Genomic DNA, 19,785 nt, shown 5'->3' with positions numbered 1-19,785 from the left:
TCTTTTGCATCCGACAAAAAGGCATCCCATAAGGAAATACCTCACACCTCCTTCTGCAATGCCTGTAAAGCTGGATCAGGAAACTTCTGGGAGTTAGGTGGCCAGATAGACCTCCTTGGAGGGCCAGCCTCACACAACCGGTCATGTTCCCCTGGGAAAACCTTTGAATTTCTTTGCCACCAAATGCTCCATAACTTTCCCAGAGAGCATGGGAACATTCTTGCCAAATATGATTTCAACTTCTCTGGGCGATTTTAGGCCCAAGAGAGAACTATTTCCCCAACAGTACAGGAAGAAAAAGTCAACTTCTGGGTCACTTATTGTTAAGAAACAGCCCAGAAAAGTCCTCAAACTTATCAAAAGTGCCCTGCTAACATAAGAACGAACAACATAAAAGCCAAAGGTTTTTGCCTGGCAGAGGAAAGAGAGCAGATTGGGCCAACTGAGCCTCTTATAGGAGTCAGTTCCACAAACTGGGAGCAACAACCAAGAAGTCCCTCTTCAGTGTCTCCTAGATGCACCTGTGATTGTGGCAGGATGGAGATAAGACCTTAATAGTTGGACAGGCTCTTATAGGAAGATGCAGTCTTTTGGTTCATCTACACCCAGGTTGTGTAGCACTTTCAATTGTGCCCAGAAACAGACCAGTAGGCATTGAAAATATTGCAGGAAGAGAGATATATGTGTTCCCTGTAACTGGCCCTTGTTAGCAACGATTTCCAAAGGCAACTCCATATAAAGTATACTAGCTTTGCCCGGCCACGCGTTGCTGTGGCTTTTCGTAATCTTTTGTTCGCCAGGTGGAATAGCACTGAATAGCCTTGCAGGCTGAAAGCCTGGCCGCTTTCTTTATATGGGAATCCTTGTTTGGTGAGCTGGAATACAATGAGTAGTCTTGGTGCAGCAGGTATGAATGCTGTTATTAGTCACCTTGATTAGATTTTAATGCCTTGTAATCTGAAAGGCGGTCTGCTTCCTGGGTGGGGTAATCATTTTTTGGGAGGTGTTAGCTGGCCCTAATTGTTTCCTGCCTTGTAGCTTCAAACCCTGGCTGATTCCTGCCTGGTGGAATCCTTTTTTGGGAGGTATTAGCTGGCCCTGATTGTTTCCTGCCTTGTAGCTTCAAGCCCTGGCTGATTCCTGCCTGGTGGAATCCTTTGTTGGGAGGTATTAGCTGGCCCTGATTGTTTCCTGCCTTGTAGGTTTGAAGCCTGGGTGATTCCTGGCTGGGCTAATGCTGTGTTGGGAAGTGTGAGCGAGGCAGTGTGTGTCCTTTTTGTCCCCTCCCGTCGAAAGGGCCAGGAGGCCCACAGTTTGGGTGGGCAGTTTGGTCTCTATCCGACTCCCCCTCTCCCCAGGGTGGTGAGGGGCGGCGCAGGAAGAGGGGTGCGAGCTGCCGCCCTTTTCAGCACGGTGTTTTCTGAGGCCTCAGGTGGCCACCTGGCCCTTTTTCACTCCCCCCTCCCCCGGGTCACTTGGGAGGCCACTTGGGTTTGTGGAGTAGTGTGGCGATTGCGGGAATAGCGAGTCGCCGGTGTGCCTGTGGGCTCTTAATCTCCGGGTGGTGTGGGGCGTGCTCCTTCTCGGGGTTTGGCGGACGAGTGATGGCGGCGGTGCGGGAAGAAGTGACCGAGGAGCCCCGCGGCCTCCCCCCCCCCCCCCCGCATCCAGAGGGCCAGGAGGCCCAGAGTTTGACTATCCAGTTTGGTCTCCAGTCGGCTTCCCCCTCCCACAGGGTGGTGAGGGGTGAGCCAGGAGAGGCAACTGGGAGGCTTGAGCCCATGTTGGGCCGGCACAGCACCCTGCAGGCCTGTTGCCACCGGCAGTGCGAGGGCTACCCCGGCATCAAGGTCCAGGACCTCAGTAGCTCCTTCCGCAATAGGCTCGTCTTCTGCGCCATCGTCCACCACCACCGGCTCGACTTGCTGTGAGTAGACCCGCCCCTTTAGGCCTAAATGGAATTCCCAGGCTCGCCTAGGCAGAGCGGCCAGCCGTGGGGGCTGCCTTTTTCCTACTCCTGGCACGTGGTGGCTTGGGGCTGTTCGGCAAGATGGCAGCAGCAGCGTCGGGGGCAGGTGCGGCCGTTGAGAGGTGGGGTGGGGGTTGTTCTGTCCGCGCGCAGGCTCGCTTTTGGCGCAGGCGCAGATGGTTTGTTGCCTTTTTTTGGGTTTTTAACCCCTTTTTAGGTTCCTGTTGTGTTTTTTTGTTGTATGAACCTGGAGGCAAGGCTTTTCGTTCGTGTTGTCAAGTTTGGTAGTTCTGGGGCGTATAGTTGTGTTGTTATAGTCACAGTGCCCACAACTTTATCCTTTTATATATATAGATTACTGTAATCCAAATGAGATGTAACTAAGGCATACAAGGAATTGGGTTTCCTCATACTACTAGTTGTGTTTAATCTCTGAGCACTGGCAAGGTACTCCATTCATAGGTTCCTTTCAGCAGTTTATCTACAGTCTTGAAAAAGATGTGAGCATTATAGAGAAACGGTGGACTGGAGACCAAGGTTCAAATCCGCTCTTGGACATGAAAACCAATTAAGTGTTCCTGGGCAGGTCATACACACTTGGCCCCAGAAAACCTTTAGAGTCGCCATAAATGGGAAATGTCTTGAAGCTGTACAATACCAATGCTAAGGTACACATGAGATATTGGTGGACCTGATGCCATTTTGAAGGCTAAAAAGAGAAGTGCACTACAGAAAACAACCCTCTATATCGCTTCTTCCCACACTTCACTCAAGAAACAACTACTCATAGTTTAATTGTGCTGGTTTAATTGAAAAGTTCCAATAAGAAGCAATGAAACACGAAAGTAGGTTCTCCAGTTAAGCCACAGTAAGCCTCAGCTTCAATTGAGCTCTGATAATCTTGAATATTATGCAAGTGAAAATATGACGTACTTTGCATATTATGCAGATGTTATTTGGATGTCATTGGGGTGACATTTGCGCAAATTGTGCCATTTCCGAATCAAATTTATCTCTGAATCACCCTTATATATATTTATACCTCAAAAATCCTTATATATTATATATACCTCAAAAAACTCTTATATTTCCTAGCACATCATACCAACTTAACCAAAGAAGCAGAAAAAACAAAATCATCTATACTTGAGCTCACAATGGCCCCATTTACATTTATGTGTATTATGGCAACCCTAGGAATGTTCTAGGGTTTTCTTAGGCAAGGGATACTCAGAGCTAGTTTTGACAGTTCCTTCCTCTGAAGTATAGTACCTGTTTTTTTTTAGTAGTGTCCTATCAACAGGGCCGGCCCCACCATAGAGGCCACGTGAGGCGGCCGCCTCAGGCGCAGGTCCCCGGGGGGCACCGTCAGGCTTCCCCTGCCCCTGCGGGGGGGGGGGCGCTTTTCCCCAACCCCTGCGTGGCGCCGGCGGGGGGGGCGCTTTTCTCCACCCCCGCTTAATATTTTAAATGATCTCCGGCCAGCCCTGCCTATCAAAGTACTAACCAGAGCTGACCCTGCTTACCTTCCAATTGCAGATGAGATCTGGTTCCTTTTGGGTATTTTGACCAACAAACCATTAACACTTATTATTGTAGTTGTGTGCCTAAAGTCATTTCTAATTTATGATGATCCTAAGATGAATCTATCACAAGATTTGTTCAGTATAGATTTATCTTTGTCAAAGGCTAAGAGAATGTGACTTGTCCAAGGTTACCCACTGGATTTCTTGACTGAGTGTGGATTGAAACCTGGTCTCCATAGTCATAGTCCAATGCCCAAACCAATATAATGGTTGCTCCCGTTAATGCTTACCACTGGTTATATGGTTGCCAATTGCCCAAAGGTTCTTTCTATGCTACTTTCAAAGTTTGGAAAAGTTACTTTCTTGGATTAGAAAAGTCCCAGAATCTCTTAACGGCAATGGTAACTGCGGGATGTACAGTACATCTACATTGTTCCATTTATAGCACTTTGATCCTGCTTTTGTTTTCATGGCTCCATCCTAGAGAAATCTGTGGTTTGAAGTGTAGCAATATAGTCTGGCATCCTCCACTGAGTAGTTCGCTTACGCCTATACACAAAGAAGTCTATGTATTTCACCAAGCAGCAAGTTCCAGATAGACCCTTGGCTGCTGAAGTGGTATCAAAGTGTCATAACCATGTCGTGTGGAAACAGCAGTCTAAAATGCACTTTTCATAGCTCTGTTTTAAACAGAAGGATTGCTTTCAGGATAGAATTTGTGGGCAGATGTCCAGGATACTGCTGAAGATAAATGGAGGACTCTGAAAACACAGCTGCAGTGTGCTGCCTTACCACAACACTGTGAAGTATGTGAAATAATGCACATTGTCATCTGAAAAGGACAGAACATTTAGGCCTCTAAAGTCCAGTGTCTAAAACTCACAAATTGCCCTTCTAACCAATTAAACAATTGATTTCCACCCACTGGCTGCAATCCAATATCCCTTGAGTGTCGCGTAGATATCCGTATGCGGAGATTGGATATGCCCGCACTACACAACCCCACGCAGAATAACAACATTGTCCAATCCATGTAAATGACAGAATGCCATTGAAAAATGCGCAGTGCAGAATGCACCACCATGATGTGGAATGCACAATTGTGAAGCACAATCTGCAGTCACAATGGACAATGTGTCACTGCAATGGACAATGTTGTTGTATGTACAACTTCCCTTTTGCCACTATTAGAAAAATCCATCTGCTGCACTCTGCTGAATAATTCGCCCCACACTAGTAATGTGACGTATACATGTATTTGTCACAAACAGCATGCTTGTTGGGCTGCTGTGAGTTTTCTGGGCTATATTACCATGTTTCAGAAGCATTCTTTCCTGATGTTTTGCCTGCATCTATAGCAGGCATCCTCAGAGGTTGTGAGGTCTGTTGGGAACTAGGTAGGTGGGGTTTATATATCTGTGGAATGTCCAGGGTGGGATAAAGAACACTTGTCTGTTTGAGGCAGGTGTGAATGTTGCAATTTGCCACCTTGATTAGCATTGAATAGCCTTTCGGCTTCAAGGTCTGGCTGCTTACTGCCTGGGGAAATACTTTGTTAGGAGATGTTAGCTGCCCCTGATTGATTTATGTCTGCAATTTCTCTGTTTTCTGAGTAGTGTTCTTTATTTACTGTTCTGATTTGAGAGTTTTTTTTTAATACTGGTAGCCAGATTTTGTGCATTTTTATGGTTTCCTCCTTTCTGTTGAAATTGTCCACATGCTTGTGGGATTCAATGTCTTCTCTGTGTAATCTGACATGGTAGTTGTTAGAGTGGTCCAGCATTTCTATGTTCTCAAATAATATGCTATGTCCAGGTTGGTTCATCAAGTGCTCTGCTATGGCTGACTTCTCTGGCTGAGTTAGTCTGCAGTGCCTTTCATGTTCCTTGATTTGTGTTTGGGCAATGCTGCGTTAGGTGGTCCCTATGTAGCCTTGTCCACGGCTGCATGGTATACGGTAGACTCCTGTAGAGGTGAGAGGATCCCTCTTGTCCTTTGCTGAACATAGAATTTGTTGGATTTTCTTAGTGGGTCTGTAGATAATTTGTAGGTTGTGTTGGTTACTGACTGCATGGGATGGACCCCACACCATTGATCATGTCCATGTGACTCCAAATTCAAATCTGCACAGACGATATCACAAAGAAGTGACCCCAACACCAGCTTTTAATAGAAAAAGATGCTTTGATACAATGATGCTCTTGCATGACTTTTCCCTTTCATTGAATGGGTTCCAACAAGGCTTTGCTCATTCTCCTGTCCCAAACCCACCTTGTTCCACACTAGAGACAACTGTGTGCCTGAATACAGTGGCTGACTAGTTTCCAATGAGAACGTCAGGCAGCGTCAATTAATGTGTAGCCCTGTATGCTGAGTCACAAATAGAAATGCTATTTTTCTCTCTAAAGGGGTGTTAGCATTGTGGCTGATGTTTGTTCATTTATTTGTGTAGTTCTCCAAAAGAGAATAATTAATTTTTAATCAACCTGTTATTAACTTGCAGCACGCTCTTTTTGAAAACTCCATCTGTGGTCATATCTATCAGCAATTATTAAATACACAGCAAGTGGGAAATGGAGGCCTCCTGCAACTTCTCCAGACGTGAAACAAATCATTTGTTTGATACTGGGACAAAGATTGCTGAAGATTTTTTGTTTAAAAAGTGGTATTTTTTTTTTAAAATGGAGCTAAGAAGATGGACATTTTTGCTGCTTTGGAAAAGACTTTGTGGAGTATCCTTCATGGTCCGTCATAGTGACAGCCTCCCCAATCAATAGGCGGGGGTGGAAGGACAGGACAACACCTCCAGAGATTTCAGCTAAGAAATCTTTTTCAGCCTTGCCATTTGGAGACAAATGGTGCTGGGAGTTTATACACATCACTAAGCAAAGATGGCAGAGGGGAACTAACAGGAAGTGATATAAAATGAAAGCTGGCCTAACAGATTTTGCTGCCAGGGGAATATAGGAAGCTGCCTTATACTGAACTCTCATCTACCTTGGGTGTTTAACTCCATGAAAATCTGTTCTGGAGCCTAAGATCAGCAATTCCCAAACTGTGTTATGGAACTACAGGAGAATAAAATCGGAACCCCCAGTGGATTAAACCTTTGTGCCGGCAGGACTGCTGTCTGACAGGTTGCCAATTCGAATCTGGAGAGAGCAGGTGAGCTCCCTCTGTCAGCTCCAGCTACTCATGCAAGGACATGAGAGAAGCCTCCCACAAGGATTGTAAAACATCAGAACATCCAGGTGTCCCCTGGGCAACATCCTTGCAGATGGCCAATTCTCTCACATCAGAAGCAACTTGCGGTTTCTCAAGTCACTCCTGACATGGAAAAAAAGGAGAATAACGTCCTCTGAACAGGTCCATGACCAAAATAATTTGGAAATTGCTGGATTAGATAGCCCAGGAGTGCATCCACATTGAGGGAAGTCCACATTTCACTTCTCCTGTGTTGCCAGCCACTGCTGTTCTTGACCAGCCATGGAGCTCCATCCAAGCTCCTGGGCATTATAGGTACCTCTGCTGAGATCAAATAGGGGAGTCCACTGCTCCTTCCTGGTTGCACAACCACCCCTTTCTGACATCTGCAGATAGCAACACAGACAGGATCCATCCCATTTCATAGGTAAAGGGTGATGGTGCTAGTACCTAATATGGACAGCAGATTGGGCTGAATTGGACCCAGTTGCACAGTCTGGAATGCCCACAAGTTGCAGGATACTCCTGTAGAGAATCCCCTGATTTTGCCCAATGGGGGACAAGGCTGGATTACAGTGCAAATCCACTCCTAGGGTCGATCCTTGGTGAAATAATTAACAATTATTCCGGAAATGCCAACCACAGTTATTTACAGATTGTCATCTTCACAAACTCGGGTGGAGTTTTTTAAAATCCTCAGAAAATGATCACATTCATCTACCTATGAGCTCTTCACATGGCAATCACCGGAGAAAGGGAAGGCACGTGGGGTGGCTCATGGTACCCCGTGCACCCTCCCTCCTCCCGTCATCACATGGCAATGCACATTGCCCCACTGCCCTTTCTGCCATCACACAGTAAAAAGGGGAGGAGAGTGCGGGTAGCTCTGCTGGAGTTATTCGAACTACACTTTCATCTCTGTAGTGGAGGAGAAAGCCCCATTCATCGCTTCTTCTCTACTTTGAGAGAAATGTGGGTGGGGTGTGCTGTGCGTCATGTGATGGTGCATGGCAAGCCCCATTCTTGCCGTGATTAAAAGTGCCAAAACGGGGCAAAATGCTCCATGTGAAGAGGTCCTTAGTAGACTTGTGCAATCCAGGTAAACATTGACCTGTTTCATATCCCAGCTTTCGGTGCAGGTCCTGATCCATTTTTGGGAGCATCCCAAAATTGGGAGGGCAGATATCTGTTTTCACTCTGGGATGTTGAAGGATCCTCTTTCTATCGGCCCATTATGGGGGGGAGCTCCCCAGACTCCCCTTCCCATCATAGACATTTAAGCTGTTTCTACTCTAGAGGAGAGGCACTCAGATGCAGGCAGCTGTGCGCTTTAAGAAGTTTTCTTACCTGTTTCTCTACTCTAGAGGAGAGGCATTTGGCTGCAGGCAGGCTGCAGGCAGGCATGCATGCTTCTTGGGTTTGTATGCCACACACACACTCTTTTTAAGTCAAAGAGGCAAGGCAAGTTTCTTACTCTAAAGGAGGTGCTTGGCTGCAGGCAAGCGCACACACTTTCTGGTCCTGCCACACACACTCTCTTTCCAAGGCAAGGAGGATGCTCACAAAAAGCAGGCAAGGATCAGCTCCTACTTGCTTTCATGTCAAGCCGATTTTCATATCGGGAGGGGTCTTCCCATTACCTGCTCCTAAAGGTAATGAAAGTAACGAAAGAACAGGTGTAACTAAGGAAAACAGATCCACACACAACTCTAGTCCTTAGTCTTTGGGAGTTGAATGCTTGCCTCTTAAAATTCTAGCATGGAATGTCTATTCAGCCAGTGGTGCTGAATTTTAGGACTGCTCCGCTATTTCTTTTTTCATGAGGGACTCCTTATCTTTAGTTGCTACACAGCAAGCAGGCACAATAGGATTATCTGCAGGCTAAAAATAACTATATGTAGGTATTATTGCATTTAGTGGGTGAAAATAAGGAACAACTCAATCTCAGTTTATTTCTGAGAAATTTACCAAAATTCAAAAATCTATTAGGCATGGGAATAACTCCTTTAAAAACTAAATGCAGGAGAAAATGAAACATGTATATCTCCCCTAGCTGTGAGGGATGGCGTGAAAGAGTGGACGTTTTCATATAGAAGAGTGGTTTTTAACCTGTGCAGATGTTTTGGCCTTCAACTCCCAGAAATCCTAAGAGCTAGTAAACTGGCTGGGATTTCTGGAAGTTGTAGGCCAAAACACCTGCGACCCACAGGTTGAGAACCACAGCTATAGAAAGAAATTTGAAATGGGTCTTTTTTTTAATTTTCATGATTTGAAGGCAATTTTGTGATTTAAGCAGCTATTTTTTTGTTTTAAATTTTTTATTTGATACATCCCAACAATTAACAATTTTTGCCATACATGACTTATTTCAGTATACATTATTCCAAAAGTAACTATTCCTTAAATGACATTTTAAATGATCCTTGGAAATGTATCGCCCACCACCCCCACCCTTCCCCATTCCCGCCACCCCACCCCCACCCCCGAACAGTAATTCAATATATTATCATTGCACCATTTTAACCCTGTGGAATGCCTGGTTCAAGGCAGTGTATCTTTCATCTCTGACTATTTTGTCAATTAGCACAGACCATTTCCTGAACCAGTCTTGTTCTTTTAGGCTATTTGTATATTTTCTTTTCCTTTGATTAATGAAGTCATTAATTATATATTCTGATATATAAGCCCACCAAGTTTCTACATCCCATTTTGTATCATCCCTCCATCCTCTGACTTAAGCAGCTATTATGCTTAAGAAGATAGAACCACAATATAACCAGTCCTCCTGGTATTAAAGATGTAGGACTCCTGCAAAAGTGGGAAAACTGCAAATAAGAAAAAGCACAGTATTTATTGTAAGCCACCCTGAGTCCCCTCTCGGGTGAGAAGGGCGGGATATAAATCTACTAATAAATAAATAAATAAATAAATAAATATTTGACTTAATTGTCACCTTCTGATGGAAGTTGAGCCTAGAGTTGAACTGGAAAACCTAGACATTCCTAGTGAGACCATAGTAATCAAATCCACAAATAATCAAATCTGCAAAAGCTAAACCTGCCAATATAGAGGGCTAACTGTAATTTGCATTTTATCAGTTTAAGCAGATAGAGATTAGGAGAGGAAGAGCTGCACTATTACTGAATGGAATGGCTTAGACTCCCTTGGGCCATTCCTTTTCCCTTCTCCCTCTCTCTCTCACACACCAGCTGATACAGTGAAGTCAATTAACAACCCAACTTTTGACAATTACCGCTCAGGCTCTAAGAACTGGAATCCCTCTCTAATGGGAAGCTCCCTCCCCCTTTCTTCACAGTTATTTTGACTACAAATACCCATTTATAACACAGCCTGGATCTGCAGAGCTCCAATTTGCAATTACAGCTCACTGATTTATCGACTACAGGGACACATCCTTTGGAAACCAAGGCATTTCATTGAATTGCAAATCCTGATTTTAGGCTAACTATCATTCCCACTGCAAGATGAGGTGAAAGGAAGCATCTTCTGTTAATGGACTAGTTCAGTAATTTTAGATGCTGGACTTAGTGGTCTCACGGGAGCTTTACCGCTGCCCCCAACACATACATGTACCCACACTTCTTCTTTTGTTAATAACCTGTATTATTTTCATTTGCATCAAAACATTGTTAACCATCCCTGCTGCCTTTGCCTCTGCCTCCCACTCAGGCCCTTAATTACTGCCCCGAAATTTTATATTGATAGCACCACTGTCTGTATTCTTTAAATGCTGCCTGCTTTGCTTTATATGAAATGCAGGATTCAAGATGTGGGCAGACTAGTCTCATTTATTTATTCATTTATTTATCATGTCAGAAGCGAACCGGGGGTACAAGTTGAAATGTATTTGCAAACACAAACAAAGTGAAAAAACTTGGCATTATACTAAATGTCCTTTGACCAGTAGCTGGGCACTTGGAGTGCCTCTGGTGTTGTTGTAAGAAGGTCCTCCATTGTGCATGTGGCAGGGCTCAGACAAGTCTCATGCAAAGTTGTGTACACACTCAGCCTTCTGTATTCACTGGGGTTAGAGGTGCAGGACCCCCATGAAAGTGGGGAAACCACAAATAAAACCCCACTATATTTTTACTTGCAAAAGTTTCTTTCTGGGGATCTCTAGGTCCTCCAGCATGATTTTTATGGTCATTGTACACCAGAGGCTGAGCACAGAATCACACTGGAAGACCTAGAGATTCCCAAAGAGATTTATTTATTTTATTTATTTATTTACGGTATTTATATTCCGCCCTTCTCACTCTGAAGGGGACTCAGGGCAGATCACATTACACATATAAGGCAAACATTCAATGCCTTAACATAGAACAAAGACAGAGACAAACGCAGCTCCGAGCTGGCCTCGAACTCATGACCTCTTGGTCAGAGTGATTTGTTGCAGCTGGCTGCAGCTGACTGCTCACCAGCCTGCGCCACAGCCACTATTCAAGGAAATGTGAGGTCCTCCAACATAACTCTATCACCAACCAAAAGCTATAGAGTTGTATTGGAGGACCTGACCATTCCTAGAGAGAACATTTTAATTAAATCTGCAAATAATCAAATCTGCAGAAGTCAGATCCAGAAATGTGGAGGGCTGATTGCATATGCCTTTATCTCCAGAAATAAGAAGGTAGCTGCTCCCCTACTCTGCAATGGCATTTTGGGAAAGCTTCAGCAACTAAAAGGTGAGTTGTGGGGGTGGTTCCATTATTGTGTGAGGTTAGTTGAGATCTGACCACAACAATTATCAGAAATAAATTACCTACACTGGGATAAGTACTAGCTTGGAACTCTGTTGGTGCCAGACCTTAGGTCAGTGTTGCAAAGTCAAGCTTCAACCCAAAATACTTGTAAAAATCCAGAGAGAATTCACCACTCCACCAGCTAGATCACCTCACTTGGAAAAACTACTGTTCTGCTTTTACACTTTGTGAGCTCTTGAAGAGCACCTGCTGAATGTAGGACTGTGTTAGCTCCAAGTTCCAGTTCCCCACCTCCAGAATCCACCAAGGGCCATGCCAAAACACAGTAATAGAGGAGAGGTGTTGAAAAGAAACAGAAGTGTCCAAAACTGGATTCACTAAATAGGATTCCGTGTGGTTTGGTGCTTTGAATAGTGGACAACTACTCTGGAGACCGGGTTTGAATCCCACTGGCCATACCATCATAGAATCATAGCGTTGGAAGAGACCTCACGGGCCATCCAGTCCAACCCTCTTCCATGAAGCAGGAAAATCGCATTCAAAGCACCCCTGACAGATGGCCATCCAGCCTTTGCTTAAAAGCCTCCAAAGAAGGAGCCTCAACCATACTCCGGGCCATGAAAACCCCCTGGAAACCTTGGGCTAGTGACACTTTCTCAGCCTCAGAAGAAGGCAAAGGCAAACCCCCTCTGAATAGTTCTCACCCTGAAAATCCCATGATACAGTCTACTTTAGGTAACCATAAGTCAGAATGACTTGAAAACAGAACAGCAATGGTAAGGGAAGGCGAGGGAGCTACATTTTGTTTCAAAGGTTCCAGGAGTGTTTAATTATTTTTCTCATTCCAGCTTCATGGAGGTCCAGGGGTTCACAAAATTACCCTCATGCAACAGGTAGGTCCAAAGGCCACATGTATGGCAAGGGGTTGGACTAGATGGCCTTCTAAATCTGTGTTTCCTAGAACTGCTTTCAGTTGCAGGAGCAGTCATAGCAAAGTGACATCCCATAAGGCTGTATTTTGACTGTTTTATCTCCTTCATTCCCTCTCTCCTCCATCTGTGCCCTTTCTAATCTTTGCTTTGTATGAATGGCCCAGGGGCACAGACAACAAAAATCTGCAAAAGGACATTTCTCCTATTGTGTGCCACACACCACACAGCTCAACTCTCCAGTCCTTCTGGCTTTGCTGGCGGCTGATTAAGATTTATGCCTCCAGGCCTCCCTGTCAAGGCAGCTGTGGATCAAACTGATTGTCCGGGTGAGGATCCGAGGAAACTAAACACAAATCCGGCAGCCCTTATCTGACAAAGGCTCCGGCAGGCCTTTCAATCACTCAGATCTGAAGAGAGGTGTCTTTGGCTTGGGAAGGCAGCCCTCGGAGCACTTGCATGACAATGAGACGGACTCAAACAAAGGCAGAGATGGAGAGAAATGTGACAGCTTACATTCCATGAGATAGAAAGAGGAATTAATCAGAGCCAAGTCTCGCCTGCTCTCTCCCTCTCTGTCTCTCTCATACACAAACTAGAGCTCAAACCAGAATCCATTCTTGTGCTCTGGGTGCTGTATGGTAATATCAGTATCAGTATCACCCATTGTAGTGAAGGGGGTTGAGTATTGTACAATGACTCTGAAGACCAGGGTTTGAATCCTTGTTCATCCATGAAACTCACTTTGTTTTCAGCAAGACAGAACACAACCACAGAACAAGGCAATTGATCATCTCTTCTTGTCAAGAAGGGGTCTGTTTATGGTCATCTTAGGTTGGAAACAACTTGGAAGTATGTAATAGCAACAATCTCTGAGCATAGAAGAGCCAGTGTGAGATAGTGGTTTACGAGTTAGACTATGATGAATCTCCACTTGGTCATGGAAACCCACTGGGTGACAATGGGCAAATTTCACTTTCTCAGATAGGTTGCCTTGAAATTGATATAAATTGGAAATAAATGGAAGATATACAACAATAACAACAACAACAACAACAACATCTCTGAACATGTCTAGATTATTTTCCACACGCACAATCAGAATCAATAAAGATGCCAGCTAACAGCCTCATGGACTGTTCTATTAAAAACTGCAGAATGAATGACAGAGAAATTATTATCTTGTGCCTTCAATTTATTCTGAATTATGGTAACCCTAATGTTAATCTGTCATGGGGCTCCATGTTTTGTTGAACTTCACCTTCTCAAATTTCTTACCATTAGCATGAAAGCTAGGAATCTTTGGTGTTTGAAGTCAATCAACATCTGGAATTCCAAGTCCTCTAGTTGAGAACCACTGTAATAGACGATAAAACTTTGATGACGTTGCTAAATCCACACTTCTGCTCCTGTATGTCACCTAACCTTGGTCCAGGTCTCTCAAGTCCCAATCTAACTATTTAGATATTATACCAGATTAGATCTCACATAGAGCCACTTTTCTCCTTATTTGAGCCCAAGTATTCACTTGGCTAGGAAAAAAGATAGTTGGGACAGGGGGCTATAGGAGACAAAGTGGTGGATAAGAGAACTCATACTCATATACTCACCATAGCAATTTCATTACTATTCGTATACCTCACCTTCCATCCATCAGTATATGAGCCGTCCCTGGGTTATGAACAGAATAGGTTCTGTATGTTTGTTCTTAAGCTGAATTTGTATGTAAAGACTTCATCAGATGGTCTTCAGGCTTCTCAGTCACTTCTCACACAACCATTGTTATTACAGTAGAGTCTCACTTATCCAAGCTAAACGGGCTGGCAGAAGCTTGGATAAGCGAATATCTTGGATAATAAGGAGGGATTAAGGAAAAGCCTATTAAACATCAAATTAGGTTATGATTTTTACAAATTAAGCACCAAAACATCATGTTATACAACAAATTTGACAGAAAAAGTAGTTCAATACACAGTAATGTTATGTTGTAACTACTGTGTTTATTAATTTAGCACCAAAATATCACGATATATTGAAAGCATTGATTACAAAAATGGCTTGGATAATCCAGAGGCTTGGATAAGTGAGGCTTGGATTAGTGAGACTCTACTGTATTAGTAAAATCTCTCTCACACACATGTACACACTCACCCTTTTTTCATGGAGCAGTTTCAGGTTTAATACATTTGTTATTACAGTTGCCTCTTCGTATTTCAGAATGTACTATTGCAGATTAGGCTATTTGTGGATTTGATCTATATGTCCTCTCATTGGAGGACCTAGAAATCTCTGGGCCCTTCCAGACAGGCCCTGTATCCCAGGATCTGATCCCAGGTTTCCTGTTTTAAACTTGATTACTTTATCTTTTTTTTGGTCTATCCTGCCTGGCTGACTGAAGAAAGAAAAATTATCTATTATAAGATATGGTTACACTATCATAGATGTGTTGTTATCTACAGTACTGACTGTAGCACATACTCCACGTCTTCTTACAGTCTCTAATCTAAACATAGTGGCACAAAAACCCTCTCAAATCAAGTCGTATGGAGACCTAGAAGGAAAGAAGGGGAATGGACACCATTCTCAGAGAGTATGTGAGCATTGGACTATGACTGTAGGGACCAGGATTCAATTTTTTGCTTGGCCATAGAAACCCCATTGGGTGATCTTGGGCAAACCACATGCTCTCAGCCCCAGAAACTTTGTCTTAGGGACACCATCAGTCAAAAATGACTTGAAGACACACAACAATGGCCTGTTGTGCTTCTGAGAATTATGGGAGTGATCCAAGGCACCTGGAGGTCACTGTGTTAGGAAAAGTCATAAGTAAAGCAGAGATTTCTAAATCTCTGGAGAATTTGTGTCTGTCCAGGACTTCAGTCTTACAACTAGAGGAGGAGGAGATAAAGAACAAATGTAATCTCATATTATGCTTCTGCACGGTCAGACCAATGCATACATCTGCCAGAGAGCTCTCTGAATATTTATGAAGCTTATTCAGCTGCTTCTTGCTGTTTTGAGTTCAACGGGTTGGCCTTGGTGGATACACATGGGTCAACTGAGATGCACGGAAATTTTGGGCATGTAAAAAGAAGAAGAAATATAAAGTAAGGAGGCAGTCTTCAAGTTTGTCTTGAGGGCAGGTTGGTCCACACAATTTTACTTGCCACCTATGACTCCTGAGAAATCACTCCATGTTTCACCCAGACAAACGTTAAGCAGCTTGAAGGAGTTATTATTTACCATTATTTATTTACCATTTCCAGGCTTGGTAAATATCTGTAAGTGACTGTGGAGACCTGTTCTGGATCCACATGGTCTTTCATATTGAGGATATATATTTCCAGATGAAAGGTGGTCACAACAAGGGTTTGCTTGATGCACCTTCTTCTTGGCATAGTTCTCCCTTTCACTTTCTATCCCTGCCTCTTCAAAATCCATAGCACCATTAGTAACAACTGGCCTCAAGTTACAAGGCTTGAGTGCCAGGGCTTCCCAGTTCTTTGTCTTTATACTACATTTTAAAGGTTAGTTTTAAGCCTATCTTTAAATCTCTTTTTAATTGTTCACTGACATTCTATTTTCCATTCTTAAGTTGAGAATAAAGTAACTGCTTTGGGAGATGGTGATTGGGCATTCGAGCAATGTGGGACATGACTTCATAGCATTGAGTCATTGGCAGTTAAAGTGGTCTCAAACTGCATTATCTCTATAAATAGTAAATACAGTAGAGTCTCACTTATCCAAGCCTCGCTTATCCAAGCTTCTGGATTATCGAAGCCATTTTTGTAGTCAATGTTTTCAATATATCATGATATTTTTGTGCTAAATTCGTAAATACAGTAATTACAACATAACATTACTGCGTATTGAACTACTTTTTCTGTCAAATTTGTTGTATAACATGATGTTTTGGTGCTTAATTTGTAAAATCATAACCTAATTTGATGTTTAATAGGCTTTTCCTTAATCCCTCCTTATTATCCAAGATATTCACTTATCCAAGTTTCTGCCGGCTCGTTTAGCTTGGATAAGTGAGACTCTACTGTAGTAGAATCACCCTGAGAAATCAATGAATTTTTTTTTCAGCAAGAGGAAGGTAAGCAGGGTTGACTCAGGGCATCACGTTACTTGGGGCAGAACAGCCTTGCTTTGACTGTGCTTTTCTTGCATGGCAAGGGTTGGATTGGATGGCCCTTGTGGTCTCTTTCAATTCTATGATTCTCAGAACATGTGGAACTTTACTCATTCTTTTTCTCATCTCAGAGTCAGAGCTCAAGGCCTCTCAGGTTATTTAGGCAACAGGGGCAGAAAATGACCAAATCAGCTAATTCACCCTCTGGAAGTAGACAGAAATATATCAAATAAATTAAATTAAAATATATTAAATAAATATTTCGATGCCATTTTATGACACCTCCAATCAGCAGCCAAAGGTGCCTGCCTGATTCTGCTAAATTCAAGGTTAGGCAAAGTGTAGCCAGCAGATCCTTTGAATAGCAAGTAGTGCACTGTGCAGACCTCTATTATTTAAGAAGGTGAATTTGTGTATCTAAGTATTATGAGAAAATAAGCCTCTGAGAAACATTCACTTACTGAGATTTAACAAGGAGAAGTTTTAGGGAAGGTGCAAAACTCTCAGAGATTAAAAAATGTGTGATTAGATGGCAGTGTAGAAGGGACCTGCATGTTTCTAGGTCCACTAGAACCTGATCATAGACCCTTTCTACACTGCCATATGATCCAGATAATCAAAGCAGATAATCAGCATTATCTGCTTTGAACTAGATTATATGAGTCTATACTGCCATATTATCCAGTTCAAAGCAGGTAATCTGGATTTTATAGAAGGGGGCCATAGAATCATACACTGGAGGACCAAGCAGTTCCTTGAGAAAACATTTTAATCAAATCCATGAATAATCAAATTAGCAACAGTCGAAACTGCAAATGTGGGAGCTGACTGTAATTATAGCAGCCAGTTAAAAAGTTGGCAGCTTTCCTAGGCCTCCCCTCATCCTTTTCTCTGGAATGCTTAAAGAGATCCAGTAAAAGTGAGTCAGGTGTAGACCAAATACAATAGACTTTAGTTAACCAGAACTCAGGCTCTTAAACAACTGAAAAGATAATACTAAAATTGCATACCATATTCACAAAGCTGTTTTATAGTAAAACTGTGTTACATGGAGTTAAGTTTGTCTTTATTTGTTTCAATTTCACTTTAATGACAGTATTAGTTTCATGGTATGGTATAGTAAGGGGTATCGTATTAGAGTTTAGAACTCAACTCAACGAGAATCTGCATTGATCCAGCTTACCAATCCCCATGGGTACTGATTAACTGAGAGTTGACTCTATTTCTTTCCTTTGCAGGGGCGGAAGAAACAGAGAACGTCTCTGGCTGAGGCTGACATGGATGGGGTTGTCAGCCATAATAGGAAGGTGGGCGCTGATCAGCAAGCTTTGCTCAAGTTGTCAAGAGCTAATCAAGTCCCTTGGGGAAACAGCACCGTTCAGGTCTATGTTGGTGACAAGGAAAGAGATTATGGAAAAGGGGAATGGGCAAGAGAGAAAAACTCTCTTAGTAGGATTACAGAAAGCTAACTTTGGTATATGCTTGTGGACCATTGCAGTGACTTCTTCCAAGAAAGAGATGTGGCGCTTTTGATGGATGGAAGATGTGTATGTGTTTTCAAGTTACCCAAGGACTTGTAGCAGCTCCATGAATTTCATAGGGTTTTCTTAGGCAAGGAATCCTCAGGGGCGGTTTGGCCATTTCTTTCCTCTGAAATATATCAGTCAGTGAAAATGTCAAACTGAGGTGCAGTTGCTGTGAAAACAACAACTAATTCCGTGTGGGTTATTGTTTGGAAAGGAATAAAACACCAAAATATCAATGCCACAATGTTTTTCCAGTGATCTATAATACGACAAAACCACACCTGAAGTACTGAATCACCAAACATCAGAAAGGCTATATGGTAGAGCAGAAGTGAATACAAAAATCATTAAAGAGCAACTCCCCCATTCAGGATCTTTACACCAATCTGGAATACCTTGCACTGAACTTTTTGTGGTCTTATACCTTCAGTCTGATATGAAGATAGTAGTGCAACTGTGAACCAGACCAGAAACAGACAACATTTAAGTTTGGATGTGGGAGGGGGATAGAAATTATAAGTGTGTACATCTATATGGAGAGCCAGCATCGTAGTGGTTTGAGAGTTGGAGAATGCCTCTGGGGAACAGGGCTCAAATTTCTGCACAGCCATGAAACCCACTAAGTGACCTTGGAGAAGTTACACCCTCTCAGCCTCAGAGGAAAGCAGTGGTAAAACTTTTTCTGAACAAATTTTGCCCCCACCCCCACCCCCCTTGAGATCAGCATCGGTTGGAAATGACTTTAAGGTACATGACAACATCATATCTGTGCCTTCAAGTCTCCTGTCAATTTATGACAAGGCAGGGAACTAGGGAACCACATTAGCATCTTTGGTGGGTCACACTGGCCAAAAAGTTTGTCTCATGATCCTGAGAGGCCTTTGTTTACAGTGGGGAATGAGCAGAAGTTAATTCAGGTTCACTTTCTGTTTCAGGAAAAGTCTTCTAGTGGGTCTAATTTGGTGATTCCCAATTTGTGGTCTGTGGACCACCAGTGGTCCAAATATGGTCCGTAGCCTCACTGTTACTACACTGTTGCAATGAGAGTGACTGGTCTCTTATAGTGTCAAGGCAACGGGGATGTTGGGAGGGGAGAGGCTGACTACCCACGAAAGGCATGACAACAAGCCTCCTGACTGCTGCTTCTCCTCCTCCTTCCTCCCCCTGAGTGGAGCCGTTCCATGTGGTGCCTGGAAGTGAGGCGCCTTGGTGTATTTGTTTTTAGGCCTTTTCCTGGGATTATTTAGGGTGCTGATTCAAAAAATTGCATTGGATAGACCACATCAGCTCTAGATTATTAAATATGGTTTTCTTTTGGCAAGCAGATGGAGACTACTGGATGGTATATGTTCTGTATCAGAAACTACAGCGGATGTAGTCTATCCAATGCAATTTTCTGAATAAACACCCCAAATAACCAAACCGAATCTAAAGTTGACCAATTCGTAACCCTTTTGGTACTAATGTTGGAGAGTAGCCCTTGGTCAAAGTGGTCCCTGGTCAAAAAAAGGTTGGGAACCTCTGGTCTAAATTGTGACTACTAATGGCTATTAGCCATGATGTTATATAATACACTTTTATTTTACTATAAAGTAGTTATAGTAAGCATATGGACCTTGATAGCAAACATTGTGCGTGAGGAACAACACTCAGACTAGAAGAAGCTGCAGCAGTCTATTCTTGCCTGAGTCTACTGGGAAGGGCAAGATTTTGATGGCGCATTCTCTCTCCCATCCTGAGTTAATTCAGTACAAACTGCTTTTGCACTTTGAACT

The 19,785-nt window shown here is 43.1% G+C and overlaps 1 protein-coding gene across 1 annotated transcript; it reads left to right on the top strand.

Annotated features, from left to right (window-relative positions):
* The first annotated feature begins 755 nt into the window (after positions 1 to 755).
* On the top strand, positions 756 to 18,017 carry LOC134292393 (uncharacterized). The gene is made up of 2 exons (XM_062957163.1): positions 756 to 1,927; positions 17,723 to 18,017. The coding sequence occupies exons 1-2, from the start codon at positions 1,605 to 1,607 to the stop codon at positions 18,015 to 18,017; spliced, it is 618 nt and encodes a 205-aa protein (XP_062813233.1). The 5' UTR covers positions 756 to 1,604.
* The last annotated feature ends 1,768 nt before the right edge of the window (positions 18,018 to 19,785 follow it).

This window comes from Anolis carolinensis, chromosome 6 (genome assembly GCF_035594765.1).
Source record: "Anolis carolinensis isolate JA03-04 chromosome 6, rAnoCar3.1.pri, whole genome shotgun sequence".
Taxonomy (NCBI): Eukaryota; Metazoa; Chordata; class Lepidosauria; order Squamata; family Dactyloidae; genus Anolis; species Anolis carolinensis.
Note: the sequence above shows the minus strand (reverse complement) of the source record. Positions and strands in the feature narration are given on the sequence as shown.

What these genes read in the sequence shown, in the direction of transcription:
- LOC134292393 (XM_062957163.1), top strand. Translation starts at nt 1,605, where the DNA reads ATGGCGGCGGTGCGGGAAGAAGTGACCGAGGAGCCCCGCGGCCTCCCC. An exon ending in CACCACCGGCTCGACTTGCT is followed by an intron (nt 1,928 to 17,722) that starts GTGAGTAGACCC and finishes TTTCCTTTGCAG; the next exon opens with GGGCGGAAGAAACAGAGAAC.